The 15,000-nt window shown below is 34.9% G+C and overlaps 1 protein-coding gene across 1 annotated transcript in view; it reads left to right on the top strand.

Annotated features, from left to right (window-relative positions):
* Positions 1 to 1,352, top strand: part of LOC119595031 — a 12,210-nt gene extending 10,858 nt beyond the window's left edge. The window contains exon 5 of the mRNA XM_037944158.1: positions 1,151 to 1,352. Coding sequence (XP_037800086.1) covers positions 1,151 to 1,316 — 166 coding nt within the window. The 3' untranslated portion in view covers positions 1,317 to 1,352. The remainder of the gene's footprint in view (positions 1 to 1,150) is intronic.
* Positions 1,353 to 15,000: the final 13,648 nt, after the last annotated feature.

Below are 15,000 nucleotides of genomic sequence, written 5' to 3'. Positions count from 1 at the left end.
ACCGTGTAATTTGGCATGATAAAGTATATGGAAAATTATACTCCATCTTTAATAAGCAATTAAAAACTGCTAAACTGCCGCCCCGATTGGTCGTGACGTCGCGATGACGTAGGTGCGCACTACGGCAGAAAAGGCGAGCGACCCGTGCGTCAACTTATCTTCTTTTGCCTTTGTGGCGTTACCGTCCGTGTCTGCAGATTTGCCCGACCGACGACTGTAAATTTTTGTACTCTACAAGAATATCGTTTTCAGTTTGCCCTGGATTAGTGCGTCCAAACCGTAAAAATTGGCCTATTATTGTTTTTGTTGTTATTGTTTTTTATAGATTGTTTTTTGTTTCGTTTGCTTTTTTTTTTTTTACTTTTTCTCTCATTTTGCTCATTTTCGTTTTTTTTCTTTGCCTTTTATAGTTTCTATGCTCTTCTTTTTCCTATTTTCGGTTTAAATCGAATTTTCAACTTTTTTGTTTTTTTTTTCTTTCTTTCTCTTTCTTTCTTTTTTTTTGGGGGGGGTCTCTCCAATTTTCCCATTATCCTCCCATTTCTTCCTTTATGTTGTTTATACCCCTTTCTATCTTTTTTTTTGTTGTTGTTTGTTTTATTGCTTCGTAATTTGCACCTCTTCATCTATTAACTTTATTATCATTATCGTTTTTTTTCTATTTTGTTATCATTATTTTATTGTTTTAATTTCCATTACCCCATGCAACATCATTTTTATTTTGAAATATATTTGCTACTGTTTCATTGGTTTTCTGTTTTAATTCCGCGTGTATTTGCTGGTGTTTTAACTGTTATTATCAATATGTTTTATTCCTTTTTTTTCTTCTTTCTCTCCTTCTCACCTTCGCCTACCTCCTACCCCTTTTTTCTCCTCTTCTTTTTTTGTTTTTTATTTATTTTTCCTTTTAATCTTATTTTTTTCTCCTTTTCCTTCTTTTCTTATTCTTTTTCTTTTTCTTTTTCTTTTTTCTTTTCTTCTTTTTCTTCTTTTTTCTTTTTCTTCTTTTTTTTCTTCTTCTTTTTCTTCTTTTTCTTCTTCTTTTTCTTCCACCTTCTCCCACCTCCCCCTCCACCTCCTCCTCGACCTCCTCCTCGACCTCCTCCTCGGCCTCCTCCTCGACCTCCTCCTCGACCTCCTCCTCGACCAGGCCGTGCGAGTACGTGCCGGAGAGGCTGGTGTGCGACTGCGGGCCCCAAGACACGCCGTGGTGGCCCATCGTCATCGGCGTGGTCATCGGGATCCTCATCGTCTCCTTCTGGATCAGGACGATTGTGGAGATGATTGACAAGTGGGTTGCAGAGGTTTTTCTTTAGCTTGGTTGTTTTCTCTTTATTTTATTTATTTTTTTTTCTAAATGTTTATCACTGTGGGTCGAGTGTGTGTGTCTGTGTACTTATATATGTGTATATATATATATGTATATATGATTATATATGTATATATATGTATATATATATATATATGCAAATATAGTGTGTATATATAAATGTATAGATGTATATATACACATATATACAGACATATATGAATATATATGTATATATAAATGAATATATGGGGGTTAATGCATATTAACACTATATATACGAGATTATGATATATATGGTTGTGTGCAGTGGTGTGTGTGTATTATGAGGTGTGTAGTGTGTGTGTAACTATTTATATAAATTATATATATATATATATATATACATATATATGGGTCGCCGTCGGCGGGGGAGCAGAGGTGGCTTAACCTCAGGCGAGCTATCCGGAGGCGCTTGGAACATCCGGTACTTTGCAGGACGACGGTTACCTGCTCCTATCAAGGGAACTGAAGCGGCTGGGAGTTGAAGTGGCCTCCCTCTCGGAGGTGAGAAGACCTGGCGGCGGCACGATCAGTATGGGTGGGTACGCTTACTACTGGTCGGGCCATGGCGATGGTTATCACCTCCAGGGAGTAGCCATACCCATCTCCAGGCGACTTCAACCCTCGGTAGTTGAAGTAACACCGGTTGATGAGCGTATTATGGCATTGAGACTGAAGCTTGCTTTTGGCTTCATGTCTCTTATTGCTGTGTACGCTCCTATCAATGTTTGCAATGTGAGACAAGCATTCTTTGCCAAACTCACATCCGTGGCAGACAGTTGTCCCCAGCAAGACATTTGCATTGTCCTGGGCGACTTCAGTGCAGTATCCGACTTTGATCAAGCTGGCTATGAGATGATTGTTGGCCCCCATGGCTCAGGAGCTGATCCCAGCAGTGAGAACAGCCTCCTTCTCCAGGACTTTGCTAGATCCCAGAGATTGAGGATTTCTGGCTCTTGGTATCAGCACTCCAACCCGCATCGCTGGACATGGTTTTACGATACAGGTACTGTGGCCAAGGAGATTGACCACATTCTTGTCAGCACTTTCTGGAGGATCCTTTAGTATTGCAGGCTTTGGCAGAGTGCCGAGTTCTGTGGCACTGACCATCCTACGGGTGCATTTCAAACTCGTCGTCCTTCCAGTGGCCACTCCAGGGTGTTTCGCAGTTTCACAGACTGTGGGAGGCGTATTGGCATATACCCGAGGACAAGACAGAATTTCATCTCCCTGGAGACATTAGAGGCCACTGAAGCATGTAGCATGGCTCAGGACTTGTGCTGTTCCTTCATGCGTAGGGCTCAGACATTGCTGAGAAGGGACAAGGAACAGTACATCATGAATCTTGCTGAGGAGGTTGAGGGCCATTTCTTGGTAAACCAAGACCTTCGCCCTACCTACCAAACCCTGAGTAAGCTGAACTCTAAGCCCTCCTTGCAGATGACTGCAATCTGCTCAGTGGATGGACAGATGATCTCAGATCATGTTGGGGTTCGTGAACGTTGGGCGGAGTATTTTGAGCATCTGTGCCAAGTAGACCCTCCAACAATTGCTCGGATGTAAATGGTATCACAATACCTGTGCTGAACCCACCCATCATAGAGAAACTTCCTATCGTAACTGAGGTTAGGATGGCGATTTCTAAGCTGAAGAGTGGGAAAGCCACAGGCATATGTGATACCCCTGCTGTACTGCTAAAGGCTGGTGGTGAGCCTATGCACGGGACTAGTATGCAGTCTTGACTGCCATCTGGCAGTCTAGTTCCATTCCCTCTAACCTGTTGAGGGGCATGGTCATCCTCTCTGGAAAGGGAAAGGGGATCATTAGGACTGTAGCAACTACTGTGGCATCACACTGCTCAGTATACCAGGCAAGGTTTTCAAACACATTCTTCTGAAATGGATCCGCAACCACCTACTAAGGCACCAGAGACCGGAGCAGTCTGAATTCCCTCCTGGCAAGTCCACAACAGTATCCTAGCGCTTCGAGTAATTGTGTAACGGCGTCTTGAGTTTGGTCATGGGTAGCTTCCAACCTACATTGACCTGAAGAAGGCATTTGACTCGGTGCATCACGAGATTCTTAGGGGAATTCCAACATGGATTATCGGCCTAATATCAAGCCTATATACTGGTACTTAAAATGCTGTAAAGTGTGGTGAGGGCCTGTCGATCTTCTTCCCTGTTAATTCAGGGGTGAGGCAAGGCGGTGTCCTTGCACCAACACTTTTCAACACCTGCATGGACTGGATGATGAGCAGAGCTACACAAAGTCAGTGTGGAGCAACACTGGGCAATATCAGGGTCTCAGACTTTCACTTTGCCGACGATGATCTTATCCTATCTGAGTCTCTGGAGTCACTGGAGGTGAATCTCGAAGCATTTAGCAATCAGGCCAAGCCCTTGGGCTTTGGAGGACTTTAGAGAGGCCTGTTAGGGGAACCCTTTCAGTCGATCCATGCTTGGAGTGAGAACATTGAAGTCACAGAGAGCTTTGCATACCTTGATAGCATAGTCCATGTTTCTGGGCTGTCAGATCAAGAAGTCAGTAGATGGATTGGCCTGGCAGCAGGAGCCTTGAACTTAATCAACAAGAGCATTTGGAGATGTCAGCACCTATGCAGAAGGACCAAGCTACGTGTCTTCAAGGCTTTGATACTATTAGTTTTGCTCGTGGCTGGAAGGGTGGATGCGGCCATGCGATCCCGTCGGCGTTAGCCCCTTAATGATTATATATATATATATATATATATATATATATATATATATATATATATATATATATATATATATATATATATATATAGTAATAATATTATATATATATATATATATTTATTTGTATAAAATTATATATTTTTATATTTATATACATATATATTATTACATATATATATTATGTTATATTATTATATATAATAATATTATATATATATTTATATATTTTTTTTTTTGGGGGTTTTTTAATATTATATATATATATATAAAAATATATATATATATATATATGTGTGTGTTTGGTGGTGGGGGTTTTGGGGGTTTTGTGTGTGTGTGTGGGGGTTGTATTTTTGTGTAAAAATAATATGTAAAAAATATATAATTTATATACATTAATATACTATAATAATATTTTATAATGTTGTGTGTTTTGGTTGTGTAAATAATAATTATATATTAGAATATATACATTACTTTTTTGTTTTTTTTTATTATTTTAAACAAAATTTTAAATATATATTTATATATAAAATTATAATATAAATATATTATAATTTTTGTATATTATGTTGAAATAAACAAACAAAACAATTATGTTTTTTTTTTTGATTTTATATATATATATATATTATAATATAAATATAATTTTTTATATATTATAAATAATAACATAAATGGGGTGTGTTAACAAATTATAATATGGTGTAATATTTTTAAATATATATATATATATAATATAATAATAATATTTAAATTTGTATACATATATAAAATAATTTTATATTTTTTAAATTTATATTATAATATATTATTAATATATATATATATATATATATATATATAATTACATTAATATAAAAATTATATATCATTAATATTTTTTAACCATATAAATGTATGTGAAATATTCTCACTGTTTTTCCATGGTTTTTTATGTAATACGCCTTTTTTTCACATTTGCACAGGACCACCCCCCCAAAAAACAGTGAAACTAATGCTCGTGCTCCTACCATAAAGAAAAACTATTATGTCCAATTTATAATCGCTTTATGAAGAAAAAAAAAAAATGGTGTGAAATGTTAAAAAGCTGCTTATTTTTTATTTTTTTTTTGTAGAAAATATAAATTGATTAAAATAGGAGAGAAAAACTAAGCAAAATGTATGCTAAATATTTTCCCGTATTATGTGATTACAAAGGTATTGCCTTGTGTGTGTGTGGTTTTAGGTGCCTGCTTTGTGTGTTTTGGGGTGGGGTTAGAGAAAAGAGAGAGAGAGGGGGGGGGGGGGGGAGGGAGAAAAAGGAAAAGACAAAAACAGACGGACAAAAAAAGAGGGGGGGGGGGGGGGGGGGGGGGGAGAGAGAAAAAGACAGACGATCAGACACAAGCCCCAATCGTGTGTATGAATCATCGATGACATTTTTTTTAAAAAAAAAAAAAAAAAAATAAATGACCGCATGGCTGCGTTTCCTCGCGTTGCCGGAAATTTAATGTGTCGTTCGGTTTCCATTTCCACTTAAACGAAGTTAAAAAAATTAAATTTTCTTCCGTGCCTCGGAGATTTTTTTCAAATTCCGTTGTTTTATTGATGAATGTGTATATGATTCTTCCTGTGTTTTTCGATATTTTTTTTCATTTTTTTTTTTTAACCCGTTCCTACTTTGGATTACTTTTTCCTATTCGGGGTACCATATTCCATTTTGGGGTTACCTTTCCCCATTTGGATTTTTTAAAAGCGTTTTTACCTGTGCAGCTATTTTTTGGGTTTTAGTTTTTTTCAAAAGGATATTTTAAGATTTCCCGAGATATGGATTCTCTGTCTAATTTTGCAGTTTGCAATATGATAACAGTAATTTTCTGTAATTTATGTGTATATCCTTTAAATCCTTTCCCCTCTCATCCTTTAATGCATTGGGAAAGTAATAAAAACAGAATTTTTTATCAAGACAGAATTTTTTGTTTGGGCAAAACAAATTTCAAACTTTTTTTCGCCCTTACTGCCAAACCAGCTGAGTTTTTCCCCCATTCCGGCACAAAAAAATGCCCCTAAAAACAAAGGGTTCTCAGATACGAATCGGTCTCGGGAATTTCCCCCACTGGGCGCTGATTGGCACGATCCGTACCTTCCCCCGCTTTCGAAGAATTATTCCCCGAATCCGCACCAGGCTGTGGCCCCACGTCCCCCCTCAGGGCCCGGTTTTGGGTAAAACAATATAATTTTTTCCCTTGTTTTGTTTTTTGGGGGAAAACAATTTATTATTTTTTATATATTATTAATTAAAAAATTTTAAAAATATTTTATATATTTAAAAATATATTTCTGTTAATCTTGTTTTTTTTGTTTTTTTTTTTTTTTTTTTTTTTTTTTTTTTTTTTTGTGGTGTAAAACAATATTTTTCTTTTTTTCTTTTTGGAGTTGGTTTGGTTTGCTTCCCTTTGTGCATCGCTTTCAAGGTTTTTCAAAAGAAAGCCCGAAATATACGAAGAGTTTGCTAAATTATTCGGTATTTTTACTTTTTATCTTTTTTTTTTTGGGTTTTGTGAAAAATCTGGGTATCATTTTTTTTTCCCCAATATATATTATAATATTAATAATTTTATATTATATATATAATATATATATATATAATTATATTTCTTTTCATATTTTTAATATTTGTTATGTAATGTGTATGTATGCACCACACACACACACCACCACACAAACCACCCACCACCCACCACCCCCCAACACACAAAAACAAAAAAAAACCAAAAAAATCAAAAACACAAAAACACACACACACCCCAACACCCACCACCACACACACACACAAAAAAAATTATATATATTAAAAATATATATATATATATATATTTTAATTTTTTTCACAAATCAACCCCCCCCTTTTAAGACCGATCTTCCACAGCACCAACGAAAGAAAACCTAGGACTTAGAAAAAATAAACGCCAACAGCACCCCACTGGTTCTCAGCGAGATCCTCCCGCTTCGCCCAAAACCGCCGCCACAGGTTGATTCTTGCACCAAATTGCCTCCTGTTATGCTGCTGTCCCCAGCCGCCAACATTTCTTTGCGGCACACACGCATTATGGAGGTTGAACCGTATCCAGTTACGATTTTTGTAAAAAGGTAGAAAAAGAGAAGGTTTTTCTGACGAGATATCGAGAATAAGTTAAAATGCATTTTTGCATTGTGAAAATTCATCTCTTTATACTTTTTTCATATATGGATGGATAGAAAAGGGTTTTGTTTTCAATCTTTAAAAATTTTTTTTTTATGGGTTGCGTCAGTATCGCAAATCAAAAAATAACAATTTTTTAATATTGCTGGGGGATCGCCCACCGGGTTCCCTTTTATATATATAACAAAACCCTTTAGTCCACAAAAAAAGATATTTTATTGGAAATAAAGATAATAATAATAAAGGTAATAAAAACAGCAATTAATATTGTAATAATAAAAAATAAAAAGACTGTTAACTAAAGTGACTGCCCCAGTTTGTCCAAGAATTTAAAAAAAAACAAACAATAAAAAAAATTTTAAAATATGGCACAAAAGTTCCCAATCCCCATTATACATATCACATAAACATATACTCCGATTTTCTTTACTAAACCTGAAGAGAAAAAGATCCGTCTCCTCGTTACAATTTCCGAATATAATATATATTTTACCATGACTTTTATATCTTTTGTTCTTGATTCAGGGTTTGAACAACCATACGTTTCATAGATATGATTGATACAGATAATACTGAAACATCAGTTCACGCCTGTAGTTTTCGTAGCCATGCTTGATTTTGCTTTATATTTTCATTCATTGATTTGAATGCTAAATTATCTCTACTTACGTAATAAAAAAAAGGCGATGCATGAGTTTGTAATAACTTATTCATGCAAACAACCCCAGGAAAGGGATAAAATCTTTAAATTTTAGCGCAAACTTATTAATACTTATGCAACAACCATTGCAAATCGGTATAAGATTTTCTACTTAACTGGTTCACCCAAACCACCCCTGGAAATGGACATAACTAATTGCATCTAATTTATCGAATGACACAGTGCGCATCACCCTTGCAGGCTTCCGCGTAGGAATGTAGTGCGGCTAACTAAACTTTTATATAATGCATAGAAATATGCATAGTATTGAAATCGTTATTATTCATTATTATTATATATTTCTCGTGGTTCTCATAAATGTTAATATATTAGTATTGAAAAGACGACAACTTAGGAGACGAATTCCTTTGCGATTCTTTCAAAATTAATCATCACGCTATTAAAAAGAAAGAATATATATATATATATATATATATATATATATATATATATATATATATATATATATATAATTATGAGAATTAATATTCTTGCCTTATTTTCGAAGATTCAATTACCTTTCTGAAGCCAAGAAAGAAGCTGAAGAAAATATATTTACTTCATTATCAAGGTCATTCTTATCATGGCTGTTAACTTTGACAATCATAAATAACTCTTCCTTTCAACAAGTAATCAATAACCAATAGAGAAAAAAAAACACCGAAAGTTTCTCACATCGACTTCATTCTGAATTCTAAATTTTTAAACAATCTGTGTCTACAATAAGTAATTAATTATCATATAACAAAATTAAAAATGGAATGAAGCCCCGAAATTTTCTGATTGAACCTCCTTGATAATTTCATGCCCCATCAACACACGAGTAGCAGTGAAAGAAATATTTCATAATTCTTAAAGAAATACTGCCAGTCACCTCTTCAGGACGCCAGATTATATATTTCATTTTTATATACCATTATAACAAGCATAAGTGGACTTCATATTTATCAAAGCTGATTCACACATGTATAAGTTAGGAGTCAGGAAAAATGAATTAAACTGAATTAAACATAAGCAGTAATGTTCTGGTAATAGAAAGTAACTCGTTTCCCAAACAATCTAACGAATGAAAGTCGCGTTTATTTCTAACCTAGAACATGAGAAAAAATAATAATTCCAAAAATAGGATTCTAACAAGAATTGTTTTTCAGACATTCTCTTGACAGACAATAACTTTGTTCGTTGCAATATCAATCTAGAAACATTAATTACACTGACATTTCAAAAGTAACATATCTAACAACATAAAAAAAAAATCTAATAACATCTGTAAATTTTTGAAAAGGTATAACATACTATAACTATAGTAGATTATATATACACACTATTATTGTGTTTACCAGAAACCCTATACCATTAATGGATTTACACTGTGTAACTCTATGTATGTAAATAGTGTAAATAAACGTTATTTAATTCAAATTAGCCTGTCTGTGCGAGATAAGACAGTTATTAGATACCTTCTTGTACTTCAGTGGTCTTATACATAACGTGAAACAGGCTACATTATAATAATGTAAATTAACCATATATATATATATATTATATATATATATATATATATATATATATATATATATATATATATAAAACTTGACATTATGTATACGTATTCTCTCTATTTTCATTTTAGTATTTTTACAAACCACATCTTGAGGTGATATTTCCTTGGCATTTTGCAATGCACTCCATCTTATCCCAGGAAAAGAAAAAAAGGCAACTCACCTCAGATTCTGGATCATTCCAATTCACAAAGTCTCTGAGAAGAGGTGTTAAGTAATATAAATATTGAGATAATAATAGCACAAAAATTTATAAACCTAAGGCCTTTTTTGTAGCATCTACGAAACCCCTAATACGTTGATACACTTTAATACATGTTTGCCCTTTATGTGCACATTACTGGAACCTGCCGAAACATCTTTTTGGTTTGTATCATATTATATGCTTCTATCTTCAAACAATTTGATACTCTCCGGCCAACTAATCAGAGCGTGATTTTTATTTTTTTTTCATATATATTTCACATAGTCTCACGTAGGGATTTATATTTTCATTAATTACAAATCATATCGTAAGGTTCTTGATACAAGTTTTCTTTTATAGAGGTGCATAAAATTTCCGTATCTATATGTTACTCGATATGGTAAAATTTAAGTCAATCACGACAGTCATTGGAAGAACATGGTAAGAATTTCAAAATCGTTCTGTTTTTCTAAAAAAGGCCATTTATCTTGATTTGTTGACATAATTCATTCAATTAAATGATAATTAAGTGATCATTGGAACTATCCAATTGCCTGATTTGGGCACGGTGGCTCATTCGCGGTATATATGATAATATGCAAAACCTCATGCAAAAAAAATTTTACTTCACCTGAGTAATACATTCAATAGTTTTCACAGTCTTGCAAAATGTGTTTTCTGGAAGGGGAAAGAGGATCATTGGGACTGTAGCAACTACCGTGACATTACACTGCTCAGCATACCAGGCAAAGTTTTCGCCCACATTCTTCTAAAACGGATCCGCGACCACCTACTAAGGCACCAGAGACCAGAACAGTCTGGATTTACTCCTGTTTGGTCGTGGGTTGCTTACAGCCTACATCGACCTCAAGAAGGAGTTTGACTAGGTGCATCGAGAATCGCTATGGGAGATCCTGAGACTCAGGGGAATTCCGATGCAGATTATTGGCATAATAGCAAGCCTATATACCGGTACTGAATGTGCTGTAAAGTGCGGTGGGGGCTGTCAAACTTCCCTGTTAATTCAGGGGCGAGGCAAGGCACCAAAACTTTTCAACGGCTGGATGGACTGGATAATGGGCAGAGCTACTACCCAAAGTCAGAGTGGAGCAACACTGGGCAATATCATGGTCTCAGACCTTGACTTTGTCGATGATGTTGCTATCCTATCTGAGTCCCTGGAGTCCCTGGTGGCTCTTGATGCATTTAGCAATGAGGCGAAGCCCTTAGGCCTAGAGGTCTCCTGAACCAAGACCAAGACTCAGGACTATGAAGGCCTGTTAGGGGATACCCGTTCAGTCGATCCATGCTTGCAGTGAAGACGTTGAAGTCACAGAGAGCTTTGCATTCCTTGGTAGCATAGTCCATATTTCTGGGCTGTCAGACCAAGAAGTCAGTACATGAATTGGTCTGGCAAAAGGAGCCTTGATTTCAATCAGCAAGAACATTTGGAGACGTCAGTACCTATGCAGAAGGACCAAGCTACATGTCTTCAAGGCTTTGATACTGCCAGTTTTGCTCTATGGAAGCGACATCTGGACGCTATCTAGGGCCTTGGAGTCTTGTCTTGCTGCCTTTTGTAATAAGTCCCTTCGCCGGATCATGGGGTACAGTTGGCAGGACCACGTGTCCAACTGACAGCTACATCGAGACACTGGTATGGGACCTGTTACTTGCATAATCTGGGATCGCCAACTCATGCTATATGGGCACCTAGCTCGTTTCCCTGTGGATGACCCTGCCCATCTGGTTGTCTCTTTGCGAGACAATCCTGGGTGGAGGAGGCCTGTGAGACAACCAGGAGGTCATGGCTTGGAGCAGCTCGACGAGAACTGTCGCGAGGAATTAGAGATGGGCCAAGAGCCAGCCTGGAGACCTGTGAGGGACCCTCGTGGCTGGAAGAGAAGGGTGAATGCGGCTTTGCGCCCCCGTCGGTGTTAGCTCCTTGATGATGATGTTGATATTAAATACTCTACTTTGTATGTTAATATCAACATCAATGACTTCGTGTTTTGTAGCGATCATGATACAATTTCAAACAATCTATGAAAGTGTTAAGGGTTTCAGGATGCTACAAAAGAGACCTGTAATTATCAATGTTCGCCGCTTGGACTAAAAACACACTTGGTGGTTTGGAGTACTCCAGAGTCCGGGGTGAGTTGCCAGATTGCCTTTCCTAAAACTGGACCCTAATAATCATGTTCATGCTGGTATTTATATATAAATTTTGGGTACCTGACATTAATGCACCAGGTGTGTGTTTGGGTAAATTTGTTATGTTAAGTAAATAATATGTAATTTCAGTATTTCTTAACCTTCCGACAGACAAAGAGGTTTTCTGTCCGCTCATAGAATGCTTACATAGATTTAGAACAATTATCTTCTTGTACTTGTTGACACTTTGCATTAACTTCGGTGAGATGAAGGGTCTTCAAAACCATTCTGTACCTCATGGTATAACCTTATAGGCTAAAAAATATATAAACGAAAATAATATATCTTGATTTGTTGATAGAATTCAGGTAAACGACAAGCAAATGCCCGTGATCACTGGAATTATCCAGTTGTCTCAGATTCAGACTATTTGAACACTGAGCTCACTGGCAGTGGATACAATAAGATGCAAAACCTTTTACAACTTCCACTCTTCGTATGAAGAACAGTGGTATGTAATAAAAAAAAGACTGAATCTCAGATATACATTCTCCACAGCCTTACGAAGCGAAGAGTGGTGTGTATAAACAATATAAAATGCAGAGTAGTCGGGTGTACCATTTTATATGAAGCTTCCACAATGTTTTGTTTGTTATTAAAAAAACATACTAGTATATTAGGTACTCTAATGGTTTTCTGTTGACTTTTTAGTGAAATTTGGAAATAACTTTTTTTTTCAAAACTTTGTCAGTATATACTTTGCTGATATCGTATTTTGTAGCGGCCATGATACATTATCAGTGTATCAAAGTGTCAGGGGTTTCGGGATGCTGCAAAAAAGACCCCTATTAGCTATTGCATACAGCTGCTGTTATATAACTAATATTCATTTCCCCTGTTGAAGCTCGCGGCTAGTTATGTTAAGTGGCCCCTAATAATAACTTCCTGAAGGGAATTTGTTGCTACAGAGAATATCTAATTACTATATTGTGAAGGATATATGTTGCATAATTAAAACGATAGCTAATGTTTTCATGAAGATCATTAATTTTCACCATATATGTTGTCATTAATCTTGTATATTATCAATATGCTTACTAATTCTATCAGTAAGTTGTCAATTCAATGGTATGGAGTCATCTATACTAAGAAAGCTTGAAAAGTTATTGGGGCATCAAAGGAATGCAACGACAATCATAGCAGCGAATATGAATTATAATTGCCGTTAATTTATTCGTTATGCCAGAAGATACGTAATTCGCCATGTTAGCAATAAAACCCAATGTATGAACAAATTAAAGGCAAAAATGTCATTAACTTCATTGCAATACCTTCGTCATGAATAAAAAAATAATTCCTATTCCACTTTTCATACATTTTCTACATGCAATATTGCGAGATATGTAGAAATAGGTAGGAATAAGTAAGAATATCTTCATAACACAGGAGATGTATCTGACGCGTTTCGACCATATAGTCCTCAGATATATATATATATATATATATATATATATATATATATATATATATATATATATATATATATATATATTGTGTGTGTGTTGTTGTGTGCGTGATGTGTGTGGTGGTGTGTGGTGTGTGTGGGTGTGGGGTTTGTATATATTATGTATATTATATATATATATATTTTTTTTTCTTCAGATGACGGATTTAGTCGAAACACGTCAAATACATCTCTGGCGCTGTGGAGATTTTCATTTCCATTTATATATTTTTTTATACAGTACATGACTACGGACCCAAGTGTACCTATTCTCTCAGCCATACAATCCAACTCTCACTTTTTTACTCAATGAGAAAGTCACTGACTATGCCAAGGCATGTTGCAAGAGTCTCAAAATAATACAGGAATCACAACATCTTTATTGTATATAATGCTAACATCTGTTTCTTATTATTGCAAAATCTTCACAATTTTGACTGCTGACTTCATCTAACAAGAAAAATGGGAATACACCCATATAGGCAATGTTAATCATTTAGGTGTATTGTACATATAGTAATGTATTGTTAAATATGTTGATTGTGGTTGTGCTTTGATTGTTTGGAGAACAATAAAAATAATAAACCCATGTGTTCTACAATCCTGCATGGAGTTTAAAGAGGGAAGTGCTTAATAAGATAACAAAAATAGTGTGTGATAAAACGGTGAAAATGTAATGATCATGACGATGTGTGTGTGTGTGTGTGTGTTGTGTGTGTGTGTGTGTGTGTGTGTGTGTGTGTTTGTGTGTGTGTGTGTGTGTGTGTTTGTGTTTGTGTTTGTGTTTGTGTGTGTGTGTGACATTAACAACGACAACTTTCACATGATAATAGTTCATAATAGTAATGCAACAGCAGCAGCAATGATGATAAAGAAAAAGAAAACAGGAGTAGAATACTAATAATGATAAAATCATTAAAGATATTCCTGATATTGATAATGAAATAATAAGAGTAACATTAATGACAGATAGCAAAAGGACTGATAAGGAATGATAGCTTTATTGAAAAGTTATATAATGTTATGAATGATGATAATGATATCGACAACGAAGATAGTAATATTAAATGTGGCAGCTATTCCGATAACATTGATACTACTAATAATGATGATAATAGTAATAATAATGGTAATTACAATAATAAAACATACATTTATGGTAATGTTTATGGTGATGAGTCATACTAATGCTTATAAATATGAAATAGTGAAAACCTAAATAAAACTTGAATGAAATGATAATGATAATAGTAATGATATTGCTAAATAATATGCGAATGGCAATGATATCAACAGAAAGAGAGGTATCAATACAAGCACACATACTCAAGTAATGATTTGTTTTCATTGTGATTTTCATTATTATTATTATTACCGTTATTATTTCTTGTCATTGTTATTATTACTATGATTATTATCATTGCTATTATTACTATAATTATCATTATTATTGTTGTTATTATTATTATTATTAACGTCATTACTACTACTATTATTATTATCACTATTAATGTCATTCTTATAAGCTGATCTATTATTGCTATGATATCCAAAGGTTATAATATCGGTTTTCCTTATAATTTACTCGATAATTCAATACTTTCAAAATTCAGCTTGAAAACGAGAAAAAAAATCAACGTTATTTTG

Source organism: Penaeus monodon, chromosome 35 (genome assembly GCF_015228065.2).
Source record: "Penaeus monodon isolate SGIC_2016 chromosome 35, NSTDA_Pmon_1, whole genome shotgun sequence".
Classification (NCBI taxonomy): domain Eukaryota; kingdom Metazoa; phylum Arthropoda; class Malacostraca; order Decapoda; family Penaeidae; genus Penaeus; species Penaeus monodon.
The sequence above is the reverse complement of the archived record's forward strand: the minus strand, read 5'-3'. Positions and strand labels throughout refer to the sequence as shown.